The following is a 24,631-nucleotide window of genomic DNA, read 5'->3' as shown; positions in this document are numbered from 1 at the left end:
GTCTTTTTTATAAAAAAGGAATTAAATTAATTTGATTTGATAGGCAAGTCTGAGTGTTGAAGCTCCCTTTTAAAACTATAGTGATATTAAGAATTTATATGTTTGGGGTATATAGGTTTGAGTAATTGTTTGGGAGGTAAGTTTCTATACTTGGTATATTTTATGGATAGAACTCAGGTTTGGGTATTTTTGTTTGGGGGGGGGGGGGGGCTAATTTGACAAAAAGTCCTTATCGCAAATGCTTATTTTGGCATATTATGCCCTTCTTTTTACCCCTCTTGTACCAGGTTTGATTACTAGGCCTTGAAGATTCTAGGAGTATGATTGTGCAGTCATAGATATCATACTGTATGGAAAATAAATATTTATATTTGGTGTAACTTCAGGCCCATTTTTTATCTCAGTGCCTATTGCACAGAGTTTGTTTGTTGTCTTTTTTATAAAAATGGAATAAAATTGATTTGATTTAATAAGCAAATCTGAGAGTTGAAGCTCCCTTATAGCAAGATTTTGTATGCTTGGGCTATAGAATTTAGGTTTGGTTATTTATTTGGGAGGAGAGTTTCTATGCTTGGTATATTTTATGTATAGAACTCAGGTTTGGGTTTTTTTAAGGATGAGTAGGGGTGGCTAATTCATCAAAAAGTTCTTATCGCAAATGCTTATTTTAACATATTATGCCCCTCTAGCATTAGATTTTAGAGGGGGGCACTGGTTTGAGTGGCTATGTAATGCGCTTACTCGATGAGGGCTATTTTATGGTGTGCGTAGACAAATAGGAAAAGGCATAGAGTGTAAAATTAAAGGTTGAGAAATGCATGGTAAGGGGAGTGAGGTTGTGATTACTAAGGGCCTGTCACATGTGGTGTGCTCACACAAGGTGCGAAGACAAGGAAGTAAAATTGTACCGGGTTTGATGACTAGGGCCTTGGAGGTGAGGAGGATAGAGGTTTTTTTTATAAAAGGGAATAAAAATAAATTGAATTTGATAAGCAAATTTTCCATCTAAAACTTTTTTACGGGACTGGCAAGTTTCAAGCTTTTGTATGATTTACGAATAGAACTCAGATTTGGGTTACTTTTTTGGGGGAAAGGGGGGGGGCTATCTATTCTTGGTGGAGTTTTGGGTATAGAGTTCAGATGCAGGTATATTCTTAGGGGTGGCGCGGTTCCATTCTTTTGGGGGCATAAAATGTTCGTATCTGTCGGAACCAACAGTCATGTTTACAGCTAGAGTGCCCCCCCCCCCATGTTGTTGTGGTGGTCGCAGGGCAAGACATTTAGCTAAAGAATGATAAGAAGCGAACCCCCGAAAGACAAGGGTAGGGTAAAATGCTTTCCGGCTAAATGTTGACACGAATTTTCATACCTATTCTTCGGCGATTTTTCCCTGTTGTATTAGACGTTGGGCCTTGACTCGCACTTTCGTCCTCACAATTCAACCTCCGCTCTCCTCAACTTTCACCATACCCTGTGGGCACTCGTTTCGGCTTGTGGTGAAAATTGTTTTAGTATGCCATGATCCTCATTTATCCTAGTTTAGTCCTGTCAAGGTTCTAAGCCGTAGAATTTGGTCCATCACACTCATATTTCTCTTTTTCTAAACGTAAACATTACAAAAAGAGTTCGATTTTACGGCAGTCTCCAATAAAAGCGCTCAATTTGAAAAGGTTTCCCAAACGATATTTTACTTTCGAACACAGTAACTCATCAATCAAATATCAAACTTGGTATAGAGCAGGATATTTTGCTGTTTTGGTCGCTTTTTGCGATGCGACGTCTCGCTAACAAAACAAATTCAAATTTCAAACTCCGCGCGGCCATTTTGAATATTTGCATAATAAGTAATTAAATCGATATAACCAAAAATAGTAATGTACGGCACTGGCCTATAGGACTCGAAGTCGTTTACACTCGACTAACCGGATTAACCTGGATATACATAAAAGCGCTTTTGAAATAGTTTTACTATAAAGTCTGGTTTCCTCCAAGCGTTAGTCACACAGAATCTGAGAAATCCAAGAGGGTATCCCACCCTGTTTTGAAAATCGAAGACGCCCTGTGTCTTTTAGTCGTTATGGAGCAAGCTGACCTATACCCTGTCCAAGAGTTTTGGAAACAGGTAATGTATTATTTAACTATACCTTGTTTTATAGATCGTGAACCAAGGAATTTTGTTTAAAGAAATTGTCGAAAAATCAGTTAGGGTTCTCTCATTGATTTTAGTTATTTAAAAGAAAAAAAATAAGTTGTATTTTACTACATAACCCTAGATAAGCTGCGAGTTCATGTTCAAGAATGCAAAGCATGAGATTCATCTGAGAAGAGGGTCCTCCTACCAGAATCTTTACAAGGAAATGAACAGTATTAGATCAACAAGATGCATTATTTGTGTTCAAAAGGACTAACATTGACTCTATACCTAGAGAATGCCGTGGCAGGATACATTTAGAGGACGATAAAGATAAGACAATAACCCCATGGCTTAAAACTGCAGAAAAGACATATTCCAAGACATGACACTGTCACCAGTTTATTACCCAGAGAGCGAGTTGTTCTTTATACCACCTATTCGGACGTTATCTGGATAAAGATAAGATAACAGTGTGTTTTTATATTTTCCCTTAGAAAAAAAATCGATACGGGATAACATTGCCACGGCAAGAATACGGCAAGCCGTACAAGCCCCTTCGGCTACCCCATGATGCAAGTATTAAGACAAACGTCCGTACAGGTGCCCCGTGGAATAAGATTCCACTTCCTCCGCACTGGCAAATTGCATGGGATGAGAACCAGATGGTTATAATGAAGTAATAAAGGAAAAATTTATACTTTATCTTTACATGTATTAGCCTTTGGAGGGAAATGTCAAATAAAATGTATATTCAGAGATAACTGACACTAACATGTTACGTATTTAAAACGAAAGATTATAAGCGAATGATTCTGAGCGATCTCAATGTCATGCTCATCTTTTCCGCTACTCAACTAACTACTCAACAGTAATCTATAGTTAACTCTACTCTAGATATTTTACCTCTACTCCCTTCAACTCATATTTTCGCTTATTCTCAACCAAAGCCTTTACCCATCCTCTGAACAATCATCTCTACCCCGCTTGGTCTACTCAACTTATCTTTACTCTGCTCAACTCACAATCATCATTACTACTCATCGAGTAAAATTATCCACCAAACAGTTAACTATACTCCAATTGGTTTCCATCCTATCTCCCTCCATCACAACGCAGGTTCATTCTGAGCTCTATTTACTTTGGTCAGCGAATTTTTGCTCTCCCTGATTTGCCATTAATTATGCCAGGCTTGCAGGATCGTTTTGTTCTCGGGCTATGGCCGGCGTTAGGAAAGTAAAGGCACTAGTATTTCATTTATACGGTATCCTCCTTGTCAGCGGTATTATAACTCGATTATGATCACATTGTCAAAGTGATTGTGCTTTTATCATTTATAAGTTCTTGTGCCCTCTGATTGGTCAATGAGGTAAAAAAGTATCGTGTCATACCCTTGTTATTCATCGATGGTAAATAAACAGTCCTCTCTAGAATAATCCGCTCATTTGAGACTACCCCTCCTAGCCTGTGGATCGACAAAGAAGAAGAACAAAGAAGAACAAGAATTATGGTTTTCGTGTGCGATATTTGTAAGAAAGAGTTTTCATTGAAGACTAATTTGGCGCGACACAAGAGATCTGTTCATGGCAACCAGTCTTTTCAATGTGAAAAGTGTGAGCAATCCTTCAATCGAAAAGACACGTTTAAAAGACACATGAAAAAATATAATCAAGAAAAAGAATACAAATGCCTTCACTGTGCGCGGGAGTTTTACCGTAAAGACAATCTGAATCAATTGAAATTGAAATCTGAAATTATGTAAGGTACTTAAAAAGAGAGAGCAAGATATCAAATACACAAATGTGCGAAATAGGAAGGGGAATCTTCCACTGAGACTTTTACTTTTAAGGAAAGTAGATGGAGGGTATATATCTACACCTATCTTGTCGACAGATGTTATAGACGAAGTATCTAATTTTATTCCTAAGGTGAAGGCATCCCTGAGTCCTACAGCAGTTATTCATAGTCTTACAGGAGTTATTCAGAGTCCTACAGGAGTTATTAAGAGTCTTAAAGGAGTTATTCATAGTCTTACAGGAGTTATTCAGATTCCTACAGGAGTTACTCTCATTTCCCCTGGAGTTACTCAGAGTCTACAGGCAGTTACACAGAGTCCTACAGGGGCTATTCAGAGTCCACAGGAAGTTACTCAGAGTCCACAGGTAGTTACTCAGAGTCCTAAGGTGGTTACTCAGAGCTCTACAGAAGTTACTCAGAGTCCTCTCGGAGTTACCCAGAGTCTGCAGGCAGTTACTCAGAGTCCTACAGGAGTTACTCGGAGTCCTCAGGCAGTTACTCAGAGTCCTACAGGAGTTACTCGGAGTCCTACGGGAGTTATTCAGAGTCCTTGATGGAGATAATCAGAATGTGCGCATTCGGTAAAACCTCACGATGGTCGTCCCACATGGTCTAGGGAGATATAAATCTTATCATGCTATTGGAAGGAATCATTTACGAGGTCTAAAAGAGTCATAAGCTACCATAAGTTTTATTATTCCGTAGAATATGTTTAGCTGTTCTTTAAAAAAATGTCTTTAAATGAGTGCTTGCACTGCGGTAAACACTTTACAAGGAACTTTAATCTCAAACGGCATATTGAAAATGGAGTATGTAAAAATAACGCTGACTTAGAAGAGGAAAGTGATACTGATGCCGCTTCAAACGTCAAAAGTGATGAGATGTCTAGTGTAAGCGGGACAGAGAGTAGGATAGATAGTGAAAGCGAAAGCGAAGATGGTGATTATGACAGCGAAGAGAAGGAGAGTGAAAGTGAAGAGCAGGAAGCAAAAGGTGAAATTCCTGAGCACTGGGAAGTGCTTATCAACGAAGCCAAAAGCTTTTATGAGGATGAATTCGTGAGTACTGCAGAGGACTATGAAGCCATGGGATACGAAGCGTCTAAAGCTAAGAGTCTAGCACATAACGATCTATTGACTGTCTAAAGTTTATTAAGTATGAGTTTGATGCAATAGACAGACTTCATGTCATGGAGAATAGATAAATAACAAGAGGGCATCTAGTTTTCATAAACTCCTCTTTTCTACATGAGAAAGCAGCCAATTTTTAGCGAGGAAACAATAGGTAATCACTTCTTTTGTTGTAGACGGCAAGCGAAAACGCAAAAATTAAACAGCACGTCAGGAGAAAATGCCGTTTTGCCGTTTAGCAAGAAATGGCAAAAATATACGATTTTCTCAAGACTCGCCTTAAAAATTTGCTAATTTCACTAAATATGAATCCCCCGTCCTTTTACGTTAAGAAGTCAATCGATAATTTTACGATTCGTGGCACAAATGATTATGTGTTCCGGGATGGAATGTCTAAAACATCCATTTCTTATCATTTATTGTATTTATAAAGAAGCGAAATAGAAATTACCTCGAATGACGTGTTTCATAAAAGAAAGCAATGAGTGTTTTAGCTATAACCGATAAAAATGTCCATGTTAACCGGAAGATATGTCAAAATCTTTTATTTGTCAGTATCTGTTACATTTAAAAAGGAGCGAAACAACAATTGTTAAATGTATAAATTTATACCGTCCCGGAGTTCAAAAAGGAATGTATAAATTTATACATTCCTTTTTGAACTCCGGGACTATATAAATTTATACATTCCTTTTTGAACTCCGGGACTGTATAAATTTATACATTCCTTTTTTTAACTCCGGGACTGTATAAATTTATACATTCCTTTTTGAACTCGGGGACTGTATAAATTTATACATTCCTTTTTGAACTCGGGGACTGTATAAATTTATACATTCCTTTTTGAACTCGGGGACTGTATAAATTTATACATTCCTTTTTGAACTCCGGGACTGTATAAATTTATACATTCCTTTTTTAACTCGGGACTGTATTAATTTATACATTCCTTTTTTAACTCGGGGATTGTATAAATCTATACATTCCTTTTTGAACTCCGGGACTGTATAAATTTATACATTCCTTTTTGAACTCCGGGACTGTATAAATTTATACATTCCTATTTGAACTCCGGGACTGTATAAATTTATACATTCCTATTTGAACTCAGGGACTGTTTGGGATTGTATAAATTTATACCTTCCCTGGAACTAAAGGGTATTTTTACTCTTTTATAGACAATTGTTGTTTGGCTCCTTTTTACATGTAAAAAGGTCCAAAAAATCCATAGTCTCCTCAAAATTTAGGACTCCCGCCAAGAAAAGCCTTAGGAACACAAAATGTGTTAAGTGTCCTTGAAATGCGGGAGTATCTTTACTTAATCGTGCTTTAGTGTTATTTTTACTGTATCTTTAGGAACTGAATTGTTGAAGGATCGAGTATGGCCATTTTGTTATGAATAGTAAGGGTCGAATATCAAATTTTTGTAAAGTAGAGGAAATTGAAATAACTGAAGGGCTCTCAAAGGAGTAAGTTACGGACATGTGAAAAAGTAACGAAATTCATTATGTTGAAAAGGATCCAACGCTCAAATGGTGTAATATCTGTACGTCTCCACAAAGGCTGTGATTGCAGAAATTGTCTAATATTGTAAATTTCAAATTCGTTACTTATAGTATAACAGAAAAATCCCTTGATTTCGGCTAAAATAGAGCTAATGTCACTCCATTTTCGCCAATTTTAAATAAAATACCCTAAACGGCAAAACGGCATTTTCTCCTGACGTGGTGTTTTACTTAACCAAAACTAACTTTGCAAACTAAAGCCTTTTCCTCTAATGCTTATCTTAACATATAAGCTCATCCCCGTGTAAATGTGAAGACTTAACAATGTCACCTAATATACACGGACACACATTTACAACTTCAAAACATTTAGAACTCTAGAATTATATATTCAATTTTACAACTGTTGCTCTTAAGCATACTAATTACGTTCAATTTAAAAAGCAATGCGCTCATTCCTTTTTCGCCAGGCTAAAGCCACAAAAGCATCTATAGAGGAAAGACAGTAGAAAAACCCTATTCTTCAGACCTTTTAAGAGCAAAAAGGTAATATGGAAGCTAGGAAAAACATTATACAAAGCTTCAATTTTCAGCGTGTTTTGACAATACGTGATCAACTCTTTTGTTTCCACTTACGGCGGGAACGCTTAAATTACTTCACTTAAATTAGCCTTGCGGGATATTTTCCTTTACTAAGTATCTAAAACATTTTAACACAAACCCCATGTGGAAAAGACTCCTGAAATAAACACGGGGAGGCAACATTTACAACCTCTAAATACAAAGGTAAAACAGGTGATGTATGATAATAGACTTGACAGCTCCTAACAGTACGCTTTAATTATACGAATGTTAAGTAAACATATTTCCTGTTTCCCGTTTAGTGCAAAAAAATCATTTATAGAGAAAAACTAGCCAGAAAACCATATTCTAAAACCTCACAAAGGCAAGGACAAATTAAAAGATGGGCTAGAAAAAATAATATAAGGATAGGACTTTTACAGAGGTATGACAATAGGTGATCAATTCTTTTATCAACCTGGCACGGGGAAAACGCTTAAATTACTAACTTGAAAATAAACTTTACAACCTAACGCATTTTTCTCCTCTCTCTCTTTCTCTTATGATGTTAACGTAAATTCATGAAGAAAAGACTAGCCCGTGTCATATTAAATATGAATAGGCATCTCAACATTTAGAACTTTTAAGTACAGAGGTAAAAGGTTAAGGTATTTATTGTGTTGACAGCAAAGTTATTAATATTATCCACTGTTCACTAAACGATGGAGACGATATTCACGGCATAATTCTCTTTCGCAAGGGAAGGGTAGTGAAATACTTTATTGAAAATGTGTAAGATAATAAATTAAGAGACATTGTAGAATAAAGTCATTGATATTCACTCTGAGTCGTTGCATTAATATTCTACTAACCTTACCCCTCTTTATCAATAACTACCCACCCCCCCTCTAATATTGTATAAACCGGTTTTACTAGTCTCATCCTCGCTCTGATTGGTCGATATGCCCTATTGTATAAACCGATTTTACTAGTCTCATCTTCGCTCTGATTGGTCGCCATTGTTCTCGATGCTTTTATATTTGAACCACCACCCGGACGGTTCGGTTGGATCAGTAACACCCACACAGTACACACCCCTCCCCAGTCTCCACAACAATAACCCCTCCCTAACTATTGGAATATATTAAAGTTATCTTGACTAACCTATCAGAGCAAACAATAGAACTTGCAGATACACAAGGGTATGCAATTATTGTGCTAATCATCCCCAACATACTACTCAGATCTGATAGAGACACCGACTACTCCTTTCACAAAATTGGACAAGACTACAAAAAGTCAGGCGTTAACAAGGTTAGGAACAAAGTAGTCACGACATTCAAATACAAAGACCGAACCAGGAAAGTGGTCGAGAAGGTCAACGTCACTCGCATGGGTGAGATCGTGGAAGACGAGAGCATGGAGAGGATGACGATCTACCCAAGTAGGAGCCGCCCGTGGATCCGGATGTTAGGGAAGGGCAGCCCGGACGGCGACCCCGGCGAACCGAGCCTGCGCTTTTCTGCACCAAGTCTGGACAACTCTAAGACATGTTTATACTCGCCCGCGATTCACTCCTAGGAATTAAAATATTATTGCTTTGCCATGTCTCTAAGCAAATCTAGAACATTCCACTTTGCCAGCGGGAAAGTCCCTAAATACAATCTAAATACAATAGACATGTTAATACTTGCCCGCGACGCGTTCCCCTTACTCGCTCCTAAGAATTAAAATTCCAAGAATGTCACGCAACAGCCTTGACCATAAAATGAGCAAAAAAGCCACCAGATACACACAGCTTCAGGATGATTTTTTACTAATGAAGCACCGAACACATCACGACCATCCCGTAAAGCAACCTAGGTCCCCTATTCTACCAAGTACGGAAGGGGAGAGGGCTGATATATATCATATAGCCTGTGAAAGGGAGATGGAAAGTGGGCTGATATATTATAAAGTCAGTGTCAGCGTCAGTATTAAATGGATTTAATTCGAAATCATTATTTATTAGTATTATTTAATCATCATTTTAATGTTAAGAAAACTAGAAGACAAGATAACTTTAACAGATCCTGCTGTGGATGTGGGATAATTAATTTCAAAATATTTCTAAAACTTAAAAACCCACAGTAGTATAATTCTAAGTTCTACAAGAACGTACAGGTAACTAGGACATTTAAAGAATGTTGTTTACTTTGTTCTACTTTGAATAACGCCTGGAGGTGAGAGGACTTTGTATTTCGTCTCAACTAATGTATGTAATTAACACTTTTACAATAACGAATTTTTTAATCGCCATTGAATTACCTATTGTGACTAGGGAGTATTCGCTGACTACCTACTGATTCACTATCTTGTTTTCCTGTTGGGGTATGGCACTGCTTACCCTTATATAGGACGATTGCTGTTTGACTGTTTGTACAAATTTCAACCCACTATTCTTTTGGCTCTATCCTTTTTATAAGCTACCATTCAATGCCTGCCTTGTCCTGCACTAAACCCGAAACCCAATGGTGAATTGCCTGGTATATATTATCTATTGCCTAGTATTACCTGGTATGTATATTGCCTGGTATATATCGTCTATTGCTTGGTATTACCTGGTACGTATTATTTAATGCCCCAAACCCTAGGACAATTCTAAACTTTGCGTCACTCTGTCCTAGGGTGGGGAGAGTGGGGTAATACCAGGCAACCTTCCACGCTTATGTGATAATCTTTTCCCCATTTTTTCTCGGGTAATAGCTATTTATCATTTACAACAATATCAAAACATCAAGAGATGGAGATATTGGATATTGCCTCATCATTAGGCTCATGATATGGAAGAGTTTAAAATAATCATTACACAATTCAACACTTTATGGAACGACTTAGAATCTCTCTATTCGTGGTCGTCAGAAAATCCATATGCTTTGGAAAATCCATCGCTTAGTAATTCATCGTTATTGTTCGTGATTGGTTAATGTCTCTTGTTCGGTGGTATGTGAACTTGTTTCTTGTTTATTGATATGCACACTGAGTTTCGTTTTGATTGCTTATACAGCTATCTCGCTATGTGATTGGCTGATACAGTTCCATTAATTGCTAGCAGAGTTTTTCGCTTTGTTATTGGGTACACTCTAACTTCGTGATTGGCTAATACAACTTTCTGGCTTCTAGATCCACGTAGAATTTTGCTTCTTGCATTAGTTTCTCATAAATGATTAGTTATTGTGTCACGTGCTTACTGCGCATGCCTAAATCTTTGCCGTGGACGATGAGAATGACACAAACTTTTTGACGGATCCTGTCTGATGGACGCTGTGATACACGGCTTGTCCATTTCGCAGGTTATACGCCCCGAGCTCCACTGAAGACGGACGCATATCCTCAAGCTGAAGTACTTCCGGTGAATCCGAATACATCGAGTGACGGTAGATCTCTATTTCTGGGATACTTCGCTTATTGCGACAGCGCTTGCACACAGCGCAACTAATGTAAGTGCGGCCGGATCTCCTTAGCAACAGAATGACGACAACAATGACGAGGAGGACTAGGGCGATAACGGAGGAGACCACGAGGACGATGAACTTCTCGCTATACTCGTACTCCGTCACGCGGGTCACGTGCGCAATGCTGCTGTTCCCCCAGGCGGATGGGTAGCCTGTGGTCGGCGTGACAGGAGGCAGCGTGACGGTCTTGCCCTTGGTCGTGATGGTGTTTTGTATGGTCAGGCCGCCGCCCTTATCTGAAGAGATAGACGAGTGAATTGTCACGCCATGTTTGGACCCATTCTTCTTGTGCTTCACCACCGAGGTCACGTGGGTGGAGTTGTCATGCGTAGCGATGGTTGTCGTCACTGTCACGTGACCATGCTGGTTAGGCGGCCGTGCAGTGGGGGTTAGCTCAGTGGGGCTTGGCGGGCTATAAAAGGGCGTTGGCCTACCCGTATTCTCCGTCATGGCGGTCCTGCTCCCTTTACTGATCCAGGCGGTAGGAACGAAAGGCGGGGCGCTTGGCTCTAGTTCTGTGGGGGAAGGGGTGATTGGACGGCAGGCGGAAGACATGATACTACCACTAGAGGAGTGTTGTACCACAGGTGTCCCGTCGTAGCCGAAGCATTCCAAGGGCCCCAGGGTAAAGTATGATCGAGAGGCGTCTTCTGTGAACTGCAGCATACTGACGGGAAGGGCATTCTTGTCCCTCAAATAACCTAGAGTAAGAACACAAATTGGAAAAGTGTTAAGGGAAAGCCTATCACACTGCCATTTAACACTGCCTCAGAGATAAACAAAGCTTTCATTTTCATTGGCTAATTCAAGCGATACTCTTAATTATAAATTTTTAGTTTCAACACACTTCAATGGTGGATAGTTATTTAAATGTTTCCTTACAAATAATAATATGGATGTATGGGTTGTTAACAATAGCAAAAGAGTTGAATTGTCAAAAAAAAAATTCACAAATACTTTTTATCCCTTGTTGCTAACGAATAAAATCTAAAAGCAGAAATAAAAGAGGGGAGGCCTAGAAGACCAAAACTACCTTGAGCCTTGAGAAGTACGGCGGAGAGCGCTAAGCGGTGCACGTAAAATAAACAAACTAGGGTGGAGACACGTGGTGGTTCAGGAACGGGAAAGATAAGATAATTATAAACCCTACCACAGGAAGGCCGCAAATACGTAGATAGTTATCACCATTATTTTAGCCAATCTTACTGGGTTACCATACAACGCACTCCATTAAAAGATGGCCTTTATCTTTGATATTTTATACCTGCATACACTCCATTAAAAGATGGCCTTTATCTTTGTTCTCTTATACCTGCATACACTCCATTAAAAGATGGCCTTTATCTTTGATATTTTATACCTGCATACACTCCATTAAAAGATGGCCTTTATCTTTGTTCTCTTATACCTGCATACACTCCATTTAAAGATGGCCTTTATCTTTGTTCTCTTATACCTTCATACACTCCATTTAAAGATGGCCTTTATCTTTGTTCTCTTATACCTGCATACACTCCATTAAAAGATGGCCTTAATCTTTGATCTCTTATACCTGCATACACTCCATTAAAAGATGGTCTTTATCTTTGATATTTTATACCTGCATACACTCCATTAAAAGATGGCCTTAATCTTTGTTCTCTTATACCTTCATACACTCCATTTAAAGATGGCCTTTATCTTTGTTCTCTTATACCTGCATACACTCCATTAAAAGATGGCCTTTATCTTTGTTCTCTTATACCTGCATACACTCCATTAAAAGATGGCCTTTATCTTTGATCTTTTATACCTGCATACACTCCATTAAAAGATGGCCTTTATCTTTGTTCTCTTATACCTGCATACACTCCATTAAAAGATGGCCTTTATCTTTGATCTCTTATACCTGCATACACTCCATTAAAAGATGGCCTTTATCTTTGTTCTCTTATACCTGCATACACTCCATTAAAAGATGGCCTTAATCTTTGATATTTTATACCTGCATACACTCCATTAAAAGATGGCCTTTATCTTTGTTCTCTTATACCTGCATACACTCCATTTAAAGATGGCCTTTATCTTTGTTCTCTTATACCTGCATACACTCCATTAAAAGATGGCCTTTATCTTTGATCTGTTATACCTGCATACACTCCATTAAAAGATGGCCTTTATCTTTGTTCTCTTATACCTGCATACACTCCATTAAAAGATGGCCTTTATCTTTGTTCTCTTATACCTGCATACACTCCATTAAAAGATGGCCTTTATCTTTGATCTTTTATACCTGCATACACTCCATTAAAAGATGGCCTTTATCTTTGTTCTCTTATACCTGCATACACTCCATTAAAAGATGGCCTTTATCTTTGTTCTCTTATACCTGCATACACTCCATTAAAAGATGGCCTTTATCTTTGATCTTTTATACCTGCATACACTCCATTTAAAGATGGCCTTTATCTTTGTTCTCTTATATCTGCATACACTCCATTAAAAGATGGCCTTTATCTTTGTTCTCTTATACCTTCATACACTCCATTAAAAGATGGCCTTTATCTTTGATCTTTTATACCTGCATACACTCCATTAAAAGATGGCCTTTATCTTTGTTCTCTTATACCTGCATACACTCCATTAAAAGATGGCCTTTATCTTTGATATTTTATACCTGCATACACTCCATTTAAAGATGGCCTTTATCTTTGTTCTCTTATACCTGCATACACTCCATTAAAAGATGGCCTTTATCTTTGTTCTCTTATACCTGCATAGACTCCATTAAAAGATGGCCTTAATCTTTGATCTTTAATACCTGCATACACTCCATTTAAAGATGGCCTTTATCTTTGTTCTCTTATACCTGCATACACTCCATTAAAAGATGGCCTTAATCTTTGTTCTTTTATACCTGCATACACTCCATTTAAAGATGGCCTTTATCTTTGTTCTCTTATACCTGCATACACTCCATTAAAAGATGGCCTTAATCTTTGTTCTCTTATATCTGCATACACTCCATTAAAAGATGGCCTTAATCTTTGATCTTTAATACCTGCATACACTCCATTTAAAGATGGCCTTTATCTTTGTTCTCTTATACCTGCATACACTCCATTAAAAGATGACCTTAATCTTTGTTCTTTTATACCTGCATACACTCCATTTAAAGATGGCCTTTATCTTTGTTCTCTTATACCTGCATACACTCCATTAAAAGATGGCCTTAATCTTTGTTCTCTTATATCTGCATACACTCCATTAAAAGATGGCCTTTATCTTTGTTCTCTTATACCTGCATACACTCCATTAAAAGATGGCCTTTATCTTTGATCTTTTATACCTGCATACACTCCATTAAAAGATGGCCTTTATCTTTGTTCTCTTATACCTGCATACACTCCATTAAAAGATGGCCTTTATCTTTGATCTTTTATACCTGCATACACTCCATTAAAAGATGGCCTTTATCTTTGTTCTCTTATACCTGCATACACTCCATTAAAAGATGGCCTTTATCTTTGTTCTCTGATACCTGCATACACTCCATTAAAAGATGGCCTTTATCTTTGTTCTCTTATACCTGCATAGACTCCATTAAAAGATGGCCTTAATCTTTGATCTTTAATACCTGCATACACTCCATTAAAAGATGGCCTTTATCTTTGTTCTCTTATACCTGCATACACTCCATTAAAAGATGGCCTTTATCTTTGATATTTTATACCTGCATACACTCCATTTAAAGATGGCCTTTATCTTTGTTCTCTTATACCTGCATACACTCCATTAAAAGATGGCCTTTATCTTTGATCTTTTATACCTGCATACACTCCATTAAAAGATGGCCTTTATCTTTGTTCTCTTATACCTGCATACACTCCATTAAAAGATGGCCTTTATCTTTGATCTTTTATACCTGCATACACTCCATTAAAAGATGGCCTTTATCTTTGTTCTCTTATACCTGCATACACTCCATTAAAAGATGGCCTTTATCTTTGTTCTCTGATACCTGCATACACTCCATTAAAAGATGGCCTTTATCTTTGTTCTCTTATACCTGCATAGACTCCATTAAAAGATGGCCTTAATCTTTGATCTTTAATACCTGCATACACTCCATTAAAAGATGGCCTTTATCTTTGTTCTCTTATACCTGCATACACTCCATTAAAAGATGGCCTTTATCTTTGATATTTTATACCTGCATACACTCCATTTAAAGATGGCCTTTATCTTTGTTCTCTTATACCTGCATACACTCCATTAAAAGATGGCCTTTATCTTTGATCTTTTATACCTGCATACACTCAATTAAAAGATGGCCTTTATCTTTGTTCTCTTATACCTGCATCTTCCCTCCACACTGAATCCCCAATATCGCAGTTGCAATACTTCGTTGGATCTGCGCATGTCCCATCAACACCGCAGGCACAAATTTGCCTATCCGCAGGCGCGCCTCCCCAGTAATTTTGCAGGACGCCTGTGCGTGAAAGCCACTGCGCATGCGCGGGTCCATTGGGCGCATTAAGGATGAGAGTGTTGAAGCAGTTAAAGCTGATGTACTGACGACAGCGCTTGCTCTTCACGATAAGAGCCCGGATGCTCGCCAGGTCGTGCTGGTAGTTGATGTGGTGGAAGTAGAACCCGTGAAAGTTACTGGCGTCTTGAGTCACTTCCTGGCGCATCTAGGAAATAGATATTATCATCACTATTATATAATCTGATGTTATCAATGACACATAAACAAATGCTGTGCTTAGTCTAATTATTGGTACTATAAAACAACTTTAACTCAAGAGGGTTTACATAATAACCATTAAGAACATTAAGAGCTACTCAACTACTCTCTCAGCTACTCTACTACTCTCTCAACTACTTTACTACTCTCTCGACTACTCTACTACTCTCGCAACTACTCTCGCAACTACTCTACTACTCTCGCAACTACTCTCGCAACTACTCTCTTAACTACTCTACTACTCTCTCTGCTGCCACAATAAAGCATGATAGTGATTGACGCGGTCTCCTGGTGTGAGGAGTGAGTTTGAAAGCTAAAAGGCTTGAAGACCTGACAATCATATTAAGCACCTAGATCTTCGTAACCAATCAAATAAACACACTTAAAATTGCAAACACCGTCAAAAGGGTGCATTTGTGACAGATGTCATACCTGCTTGTTGTGTGACACCACCGTCTTCGCCTCCGGATTCGTCATGTTGCACATGACCGCAAAAGACCCCAAGGGTCCCTTTCCGTCCGGGTCCACTTTGCAGTAGGAGTCTTCGGATATCCCTAGCGTCTTGTACTCCTCACATGTAGAGCGGTACAGAGGGACCTCGCACGTCGCTCCCTCATAGAAAGTGCCCTGGCAGTCACACGTGTAGCTATCCCATGATTCCTTGCACGCTCCTCCATTCTGGCAAGGGTTAGGGAAACACTTTGACGTAATACTGCATCGACCAATCACAGCACCCGCTACCTCTTTCGAGAGCTTTCGTGGTCGAACTAAAGCACCGTTGAGTTTGATGTTATTCATACAACCGACGAACCCTGTCTTCTGCGTTCCACTTCCGATGTAGGTCCTTCGCCGGAACTTCCCGATATTCTTGAGCCAAGGATTTGCATGGCGTACTTCCGGTTTGTCGTCCAGGGTCAGCCACAGCTCCTTCCTGTTTATACCGGAAGTGACATCATGCCATAATCCATCGTTAAGGTTTTCTCCTAGGCTGATTTTAATTGGTCGGTCGGTACCGATGCGGATTTCTAATTCCAGTTTTGCATGAACCAGTGACAGATAGACGCGAGCGTCTGTGCTCATCTTGAAAGCCAGCACCCCATCCCCGGAGTATGTCCGAAAACTGAGCCAGACAGTAAAATTATTTGGTGACAAATCAGTGAGACGGAGATGTGTATTTAGAGAGGGAAATCCGACAGGCGTGTAGTCATCAAGAGGGCATATATAACTAAGTCTTCCATAAGTGCTGTAGTAAAGCAGTTCGTATTGAGCTCCGTATAGAATATCGATAAAGTCAAAGTACACGTCCTTCAGGCAGCCCTTAAAGTTTGGCGCGTCTCTAGCTCCGTGGTAATCATCAGGCAGACTCCTGTCTACACCCCCCACAAAAATGAACTTGTCGAGGTCTAGACGAACAAATGAGCCCGCGGTATTTGTTCTTGTTTCTTTATTGTCGAGGGTCAGCAGCAGACTGCGCTGGTTTCGTGCCACTTTTACCGTATGCCATTTGTTATCGTCGAGGTTTTCACCCACAATCACGTGATGTTTCCCTGACATTGTTCTCGTATTTCCGAGATCAATAGTTAATCTGAGAAAGAAAACAAACCATCTTCTTTAGTGGCAGTCACGCTAAACAGACCATCTTCTTTAGTGAGATTCATTCTACAGGGTGATATGTGAGTACCAGAACCTCAAACAAGCATATCATGTTGTCAAACGGCAAATTTTGAGACCTGGAGGTTGTTTCTCAAAAGTCCCGATAAACCCGGAAAGTCACCCGGTAACTCGCCCGGTAACTTACGGGAGCTCAAGAGCTCCCGTTAACTTACCCGGAATTACTTTTAATGCAAAAATTGATACCGAAAACGATTGTTTTCCCTTAATATTTTCAACTAAATTTATAGATCAACTATTTAACTTGAATTGACCAAGTTGAAATATCCAATTTGTTGCATTTTTTCCGATGAAATCTTGCCATTTTCAAGTTGTGTCGAGTTGTAGTGAGTTTTCATCACTTGAGGAAACTATACCTATGCCCGGAAAGAAGTGGGCCAATCACGGCTAACATCATTTTATGGGTTTCCCTACCAGCCAATGGGTTTCTTTTCTGTCAAATGATTTGACATTAAGCTGTCACTTTGCTAAGGTATTGGAAGTTTTGCTACAAAATAATACTTTATCTACTTGTTCTTTGTCTTATTTTTTCAAAAAGTGCCGATGCCACAGCAGGGTTTGGGGTACCAGTCGTCTATAGACATCGACAAGTCTACGATTTTTGTTAATATTCAATAACTATTTAGCCAATCTATTAATTAAATTATAATTTGCTTATCGGGAACCCGTAAACAACCAGGGGCCGGTTCCTGAAAAGTCAGATGAATTTATCTGCCGATAGGACTTTGATTCCCGAAAGCAAAGTTATCCCTCCGATAGCTATCGGTAGATAAGCGACAAGAAAACTGGTTTTGACGAGTAAATTGAACACAGGAAACAAATATAAGCCAAGTTTTATCTTAATTTTCGTTTTATTTCATCAGAGAATCTTCATACATCTCTATGTTGTCTGCAATCGCTTCCATTCAGTCCCAAATTTTGTTTTCAACTGGTTTAAAACGCGTTCTTCGATATGCAAGCATTTAAAGTCTCCCATTGACGCCAGCTTGAAATTAAGAGCTTCAGTTTCACATATTGGACGTCCCTAAATGTCTTAGGATTAATTAGGACTAGTTTTTTCAAGAAACAAACGGAAAACGACAAAACACACCGAGCGCCAATTTGAATCATCACAGGCTTCCCAACTTGTAATTTGCAACCAATATGTTATAAGCGCTAATGATCAACTTCGAGCGGAACCCTAGGCCTTTTATGACTAGATAAATGTTGGAGAGTTTAAAATCTAATTTTATTTGTGTTTTTTCTCTTTAAAACCCCAATTGTCTGTGTTTTGAGTCTTTATTTCCAAGCTTGAGAGCCCTGTGTTCTCTCAAAAACATTGCAACAGCTCATCCGCCATCTTGAATTACATGACTTATCGGCAGAAAGCGACTTATCGGGTCCTCCCTGTTACAATATTTGGGTTACCTGTGCCAGGGACAATAAAAAGTCCCGGATGCAGACTCTGCCTTTAGCTTACAGAGCTAAAGCTAAACACACGTCTCGCGATTTGCACAATGCAGTTCCCAAAAACCCTTGCACCATAGGCGATACTTCTTATTCATTGGTTACCTCGACCACATGAGACCACGTACACCTATGATCGACGCTGTCATATATCTGTTAGCTTATTGATTATTTCCGATAGCGTGAGGGCTCGTAGCGACGTAGGAATTTCGCTTCGTTCTTTTTTTCGTCTGGTTGATTTTGAGATTCCAGCTGTCAGATCCATGTTATTTGTGCAGTTAACGGGCCAGTTTCGCAATTTCATTACTGCATATATTACCATAGTCTTAATCTCTACCAAGTAATTTGTTAATTTTGACCTGTCAAAATGGGTAATTAATAACGTAGATCAATTAGTACACCAATCAGAATGGCATGTTTGTAATTTTACCACGCCCACCCTCCCAAGTGGGGGTTTATTCATTTTATCGTATTTTATTATTATTAATAATTCACTTGTAATTTAGATCAGTGGCAGATTTTAATAAATTAGTTGAACCCCAGCCGCATTTACTCTTTTCATTGTATGTTAGTAATTGTGCAAAATCATCTCAAGCCGGATTGATTTCCCTGTATTTACTCTTGTTTACATGTGCGACCCAACGACCCGAAACGATCCCAGGACCCGAAATGATCCCCAAAAGTACCCTAACTGATCCCGGGACCCGAAACGTTACCGAGGAGTCCGAAATCAACCCAAAGGAATTGCAGTAATGGACAAAGGGAAAGCAGAAGAAATCACTTGCAATTCTTAAAGCATAATTATGGGTTTACAGCGACTCTATTTCTAAACTTCCAATACAATACTTCTATTTAAGGTAGACCCATACAGAATAATTGCTACTGAAAGGAATACAACATAAACATAGCACAGCCTTGATCAAAACAACCAAACTTTTGACCTTCCATCACACTCTAAACGTTTGCAGTTCCGACACATGACTCTGACACTATAAATCTCGTTTCCGGTAAACATCACCCCTAAAAATCTATATTCATTTGACAATCAAACGTGTATTTCACGAAATCCATGTTCACACGACACATTTTAGGCAGTCGCTTTGGCCGAGAAGATGGAATGACAATACCACGCTAAGTAATGCACTCGGACAACGCTTTTGGAACCGTTGCAAAATATTAAGAGATGTGGCTTTTGTTGAAAGCAATATTATGTGAGTTTTGAATTTCCTCATGTAGTCGCGCGTACAACCCTGCATGGTCTCATGATAGTTTTTTCATTCACCGAATACAAACAAACGTGTAAAAAAAATATAACCTTAATACATTTTGCTTCCTGTGGAAAGCAGCATGTCTTATCTGTGGATACTTTTTTTATGTCTTGTTATGTATAAATAATTTATTCACGCCTGGTTCTTCAAATCACTTATGATGCAGTCCAAGCATGGTTTCGGCTGCTCCTTGGCATGTGGTCAATGCCGAGGAACTGGATGCACCAATAACAGCATCGACCCAAGTGAAGATGACTGAGCCGACCTAGCCTAATATGATAATTAATGGCGTACCTTTGCAGTCCCCCCCCCCTCCTGTTGACATTTACACGAATTGTGTATTATCGAATAAAACGCGGACTCACCTACATTTTGAACTAGCCTACATTAATGTGTAAAGGCAAGCTAGGTTCACAATAATATAATGGTCTTAATATCATAAAAGAACTGTTTTACGAACGGCGTAAATGGTTTTAATGCAAATTTAACGAAAACTCACATTTCGTCAGTTACAGCAATAATGAATACAAAATGTTTCTCAGTTTGTTTTTTATCAATATTTCATGTTTTTGTGCAAAACTGTCGAAGTTTTATTAAAATATAAGGGAATTACGGCGCACCTCCTTCGTTTCCATGTAGCACACAGATGGTTTCCCCACCAAAAGCTAAGAAACAGAATGTTGCATAGCTCGGATTTTGTGGGACTTTTAGTATGTTTTTCTAGACGTTATTACTGACAGGTGTTTGGAGAGAAAGCTTTTGTGGGAATTAGTTCCGGGTCAAACTACAGATTGCCTGGACTACAATGATATGGACATCTGTCAATCAATATCAATACATGATTGTTTTATATAGGAAGAATCCAATTTTGTTCCCTCTAAACGTTTCAAGGCACGTTTCCATTTCTCTAGTAGGGTTGAGTTGGAACTCAACAATCTTAGAGTCGATAGCCATCTGTCAAACCCAATCTAGTCTATCTTTGTTGTCAGTTGCCGCCCCTTTTTTCGGTGACTAAAAACTGCTACGGTGACATTGTGAAAATAAATCTAGATAAAACAAATGTTAACAGTTTTTTTTTTAATTTGTGTAACGCAATGATGTAACGCAATGTTGTAACGCAATGTTGGAATGTAATGTTGTTCTTCCACGGAAGAATCCCCAGAAATATGCTACCCACCGCAGCGGGGACGCAAAGTCGATTCCCGCGCCACTTTTAATGGGAAAAAAATCGAGTTAATTATTTTCATAACAAGTATCAACAAAGAAATTTAATTTCTAAAGGCTCTTATCGCCTCAAGGTTTCGGCGATTTTTACACGTTGTCTGAGGGGGTCTGTTAAACTCGTTACTAATTGGTTTCTAATTGGTTAAATTCATCTGCGAAGCGGTCAAGCCAACAATGTGTTCATCTAAAATAATGATTTCGTCATTTTTATAATTGATTTAAGCCAAGATATTTCGTAGAAACCACGAGTAATATGGCTAACGGCAAACCACGTTCAGAAAAAACATATAATCTTTTGAATAAGAAATGAGTGGGGTTTGTGTTTAAACTACTTGCTGATGTAATTGTTGAGTCATCCCTTTAGATTGAAAAAGAATCCCACTAGAAAGGCAAATACCTCGTCATCATTAAAAAGTGGGTAAAAGAACAACGCTTATTATTCAGAAAAAAACTATAACCTATGAACTTTTTCATGCACTATAATGTCATAGAAAAATGTGTATACTACAATGATAATTAATTAAAACCTGATGAATTCTGAAATAAAAGTTCTTTAATATAATCCATTTTGTTTGGGCTGTTCCAAAATCCATTACTTTTTAAGTGACCTCTTATGTTTTCTTTTCTATGATTTAATTTCAAAAATAGCAAATTCTAAAGAAACTTTATCGTTGCTATCCTGAATTGTTTGCAAATTTCTATGCTTTTTGACTCCTGTGTTTTAGAGAAAAGCAAGTAAATAGCACCTTGTCTGCTTGCTAACAAGGGAAAACAAACGCCTGATAACAAAGGCTCCCAAGGAATTCGCGTGTCCATTGTCAACTCAAGCACCTGTTATCTTCCAAATTTACTCTGAATTTAAAGAAAAAAAATATCAAGCAAGTGTTAAAAACGTTAAAAGACATGAAGATTAAAAGAAGTTTTAAAGGTTTCCCTCTCTTTCTTCGAAAATTTCCTTTTCAACACTGAAAAGAAGTCAAAACTGAAAGACAAATTATTGAGTTATGGGAAGTTTAAATTCATATAAATTATAATAACCATTTTTTTAAGTCGTGGAGCTTCAAAACTAGCTGGCTTATTCCAGATGAAAATAAAGTCAAACCCTTATCCGGTTTACGCCTCTTCTGAAGCCAAAAAGTCTAACGGAGCTCAGATGCGATATCAGATAGTCAACTTGGTTATGTTTTACAACATACCATGCATAAAAATTATTTTGTGTGCGAGATTTGCAAATCAGATAGTACTTTTGCGGTAAGGAGTTTTTGTAGCGGTTACAAATCCAAAATACCTAAATCTCAGCAGGGATTATCGCATACGTGTTTTATTGTCACTAAAGCATCATTGTTAATGATAAATATCTCGTTTGTTTGTCAATTAGATGAACGCATACAGTATTTAAAATGTTGCTTCCGCTTTTGTTTTTGAGCACCAGTGATATTTTGCGCGAAGTTTATCCCCAACAGGAGAAATAAAACTGGGTTGGCGGTGGTGTTACGGAGAGCTTTGTTTTTGGTGCTCAAGGCCTTTGTACTCTATTTCATTGTCTCGTTCTAAGGTCTCGTTTTTGGCTTTTGTTCCATTGTGTTTTTTGTGCTGGTGCTCCGTAACACCAAGAAACTACCCGGTTACATCGGCGACTACTTTATAACAAAAAGTACATTTAACTTAAGTTAATAGTATTTCAAGATAGAAGGCACAGTAGTGCTAATTCATTAGCCAGAATTCTCTGATGAACTCATTTTTTCAAAGCAAGTGTTTTTTGTAATGGAGATTTTAAGAATGAGTCAATATTTGAAAAAAAAATATGCAAAATATTGAACCGTTAAGTATTTTTTCCCAAAATGCGAAAGGAGGAAGCAAAAAGTTTTTAATCCATTTTCTTGCCACGTACAAATACCCTAAAACACATGGTTTTTCTTCAGTGCTGAAGTTTTTCTTTTTCAACAAAGATTATACCCTTTTTTCTTTCATGTTGAACAAAGCAAATGATCTTTCTTGTCTAGTAGTCTTAGGTGTTGATGAACAGTGGACCATCCATTGTGCAAAACTGTGTTCATTATTTCGAAAATCTGGCCAGATTTTTCACCTTTCTATATAAACAATTCCGCATACAAAAACTACGCTTATTAATAATAGATGAAATAGATTTCACTTAGTTCTATAAACCATTAAATGTTTTTATTAAGCTTGTTTTAATATCTATATTTTCACGGCGGGGGATTTCCCCTAGAGATCTATTGTATCTTTTATTTTGCTCGGTTTAGAATCATTAAATAATTTCTAGTAGTTTACTTAAAGAACTTTGGGCCCCCGGTCTTGTGAAACCTTCTTTTGGGAAGTTCCACCAGCCGTTGAAGAGTCTAATAGGGTTTCACACCAAGATTATACCGCACTTCCATTCTCAATCAACCATCCATCGCCCCAAGACAAATACCCAGTAATTCTTTAAACAGGGGACAGAAAAAATCCTCAAAGCTTCACCAAGGTTTTTCTCGCTTATATTATCACTGAAATTATGATTTTTTAATAATATAATATAGTGAGTATTGTCTTTGTATATATATTATTTCGCTTGACTTTGATCAGCTTAAGTACACATCAGTGTTTGAGATGTACCTGCAGCGAAAAGCATCCGACCAATCTGATATGCTGTGATATATGTGATGCTATCTCGCCAATACACGTCGCACCCTGTTGGATTACTCTCTCTATTTCTTTCACTAGCAATTTGCGGGTGGATATTAACAGATGAGATAGCGTGTACATGGACATATGCCTATAGTTATTATATAGGTTGAATGAAATAATAATTACGAGATCTACAATGTTTATTTTCTTTCAATCGCTTGTGATTTTCTTTTCTTTTCGAGTACATTAATAAATGTTTTCGCTATGTCTTCTGAAAACGCTTCAGAACTTGTTTTTAAACTTAGGAGTGTGTGAGACCTGTTTCCTGACAAAGTCTTTATAAAATCGTTATATTATTATCTCTACTTTTCTCTGTTTTAGGTTCATATAATTTTGCAATTAGTTTAAATTACTTGGAAACTAATACAAAAGTAATTCGGCTCACATTTTTTATATGCCCCTTTTTGCATTACTACAAACTTGTTTTCTTCTGTTGCAAATTTTGTCTCCTTCTATCCAAAAAGGTCTTTTTTTAATGCAAACATTGTGAAAAGTAAAAAAAGAAAAGTCTTGATCATTTCTTTATAAAAAAGATAAAACATCCTTTTAAAAAGACAAAAAAAGCTAGACATTATGCTAGCCTAAACGCATTTTTACCAAAGTTATTATACAACAAAGCATCGTTAAAAAGATTAGAATAAGCGAAATAAATCCCAGTAGGATTACCTTAATTTGCCGTGAATCATCTCCAAAGTGACGAAATCCCCTTGTGTTCCGCTACTGTGCATGACCAACCCGCTCGGGTGAAACGTCTTGAACTGCATCGAAATGTGATTTGTCTCTGTAGCGATTCTATTTGAGCGAAGGTCGTAAGAAATGTACTCTTCTCCCTTAAAGTTGGACTCAAAACCTGCAGAGTTAGAAACGGAAAAAAACGCGGCAAGAAGAAGCAAAGGGAGGGGAATGGACGGAGCCATCTTGGGTGAACACCTTCTGAAGTGAGAAGATGTTTTCGTAGTGTAAGATGGACTTTAGGACTCAGTGATT

The 24,631-nt window shown here is 38.1% G+C and overlaps 1 protein-coding gene and 2 long non-coding RNA genes across 4 annotated transcripts; all 3 read right to left on the bottom strand.

Moving 5' to 3' along the window:
• Positions 1-9,109: 9,109 nt before the first annotated feature.
• On the bottom strand, positions 9,110-24,576 carry LOC5510871 (contactin-associated protein-like 2). Of its 2 annotated transcripts, XM_048720613.1 has the most exons (5): positions 24,311-24,576; positions 15,780-16,932; positions 14,955-15,294; positions 11,053-11,319; positions 9,110-10,854 (listed from the first exon to the last, which is right to left on the bottom strand). In XM_048720613.1, the coding sequence occupies exons 1-5, from the start codon at positions 24,559-24,561 to the stop codon at positions 10,364-10,366; spliced, it is 2,502 nt and encodes an 833-aa protein (XP_048576570.1). In that variant the 5' UTR covers positions 24,562-24,576; the 3' UTR covers positions 9,110-10,363. The 2 variants fall into 2 exon arrangements, with proteins under 2 accessions (XP_048576570.1, XP_048576569.1); XM_048720612.1 differs by having other exon boundaries at positions 9,110-11,319.
• LOC125558975 lies at positions 12,504-13,622 on the bottom strand. Its single transcript, XR_007306218.1, has 2 exons — positions 12,603-13,622; positions 12,504-12,554 (listed from the first exon to the last, which is right to left on the bottom strand). It is a non-coding gene; the product is annotated as an uncharacterized LOC125558975 (long non-coding RNA).
• Positions 14,080-14,899, bottom strand: LOC125558974. Its single transcript, XR_007306217.1, has 2 exons — positions 14,235-14,899; positions 14,080-14,186 (listed from the first exon to the last, which is right to left on the bottom strand). It is a non-coding gene; the product is annotated as an uncharacterized LOC125558974 (long non-coding RNA).
• Positions 24,577-24,631: the final 55 nt, after the last annotated feature.

This window comes from Nematostella vectensis, chromosome 13, assembly GCF_932526225.1.
Source record: "Nematostella vectensis chromosome 13, jaNemVect1.1, whole genome shotgun sequence".
NCBI lineage: Eukaryota > Metazoa > Cnidaria > Anthozoa > Actiniaria > Edwardsiidae > Nematostella > Nematostella vectensis.
Note: the sequence above shows the minus strand (reverse complement) of the source record. Positions and strands in the feature narration are given on the sequence as shown.

What these genes read in the sequence shown, in the direction of transcription:
- LOC5510871 (XM_048720612.1), bottom strand. Translation starts at nt 24,561, where the DNA reads ATGGCTCCGTCCATTCCCCTCCCTTTGCTTCTTCTTGCCGCGTTTTTT. An exon ending in ATGATTCACGGCAAATTAAG is followed by an intron (nt 16,933 to 24,310) that starts GTAATCCTACTG and finishes TTTCTTTCTCAG; the next exon opens with ATTAACTATTGATCTCGGAA. An exon ending in TGGTGTCACACAACAAGCAG is followed by an intron (nt 15,295 to 15,779) that starts GTATGACATCTG and finishes TCTATTTCCTAG; the next exon opens with ATGCGCCAGGAAGTGACTCA.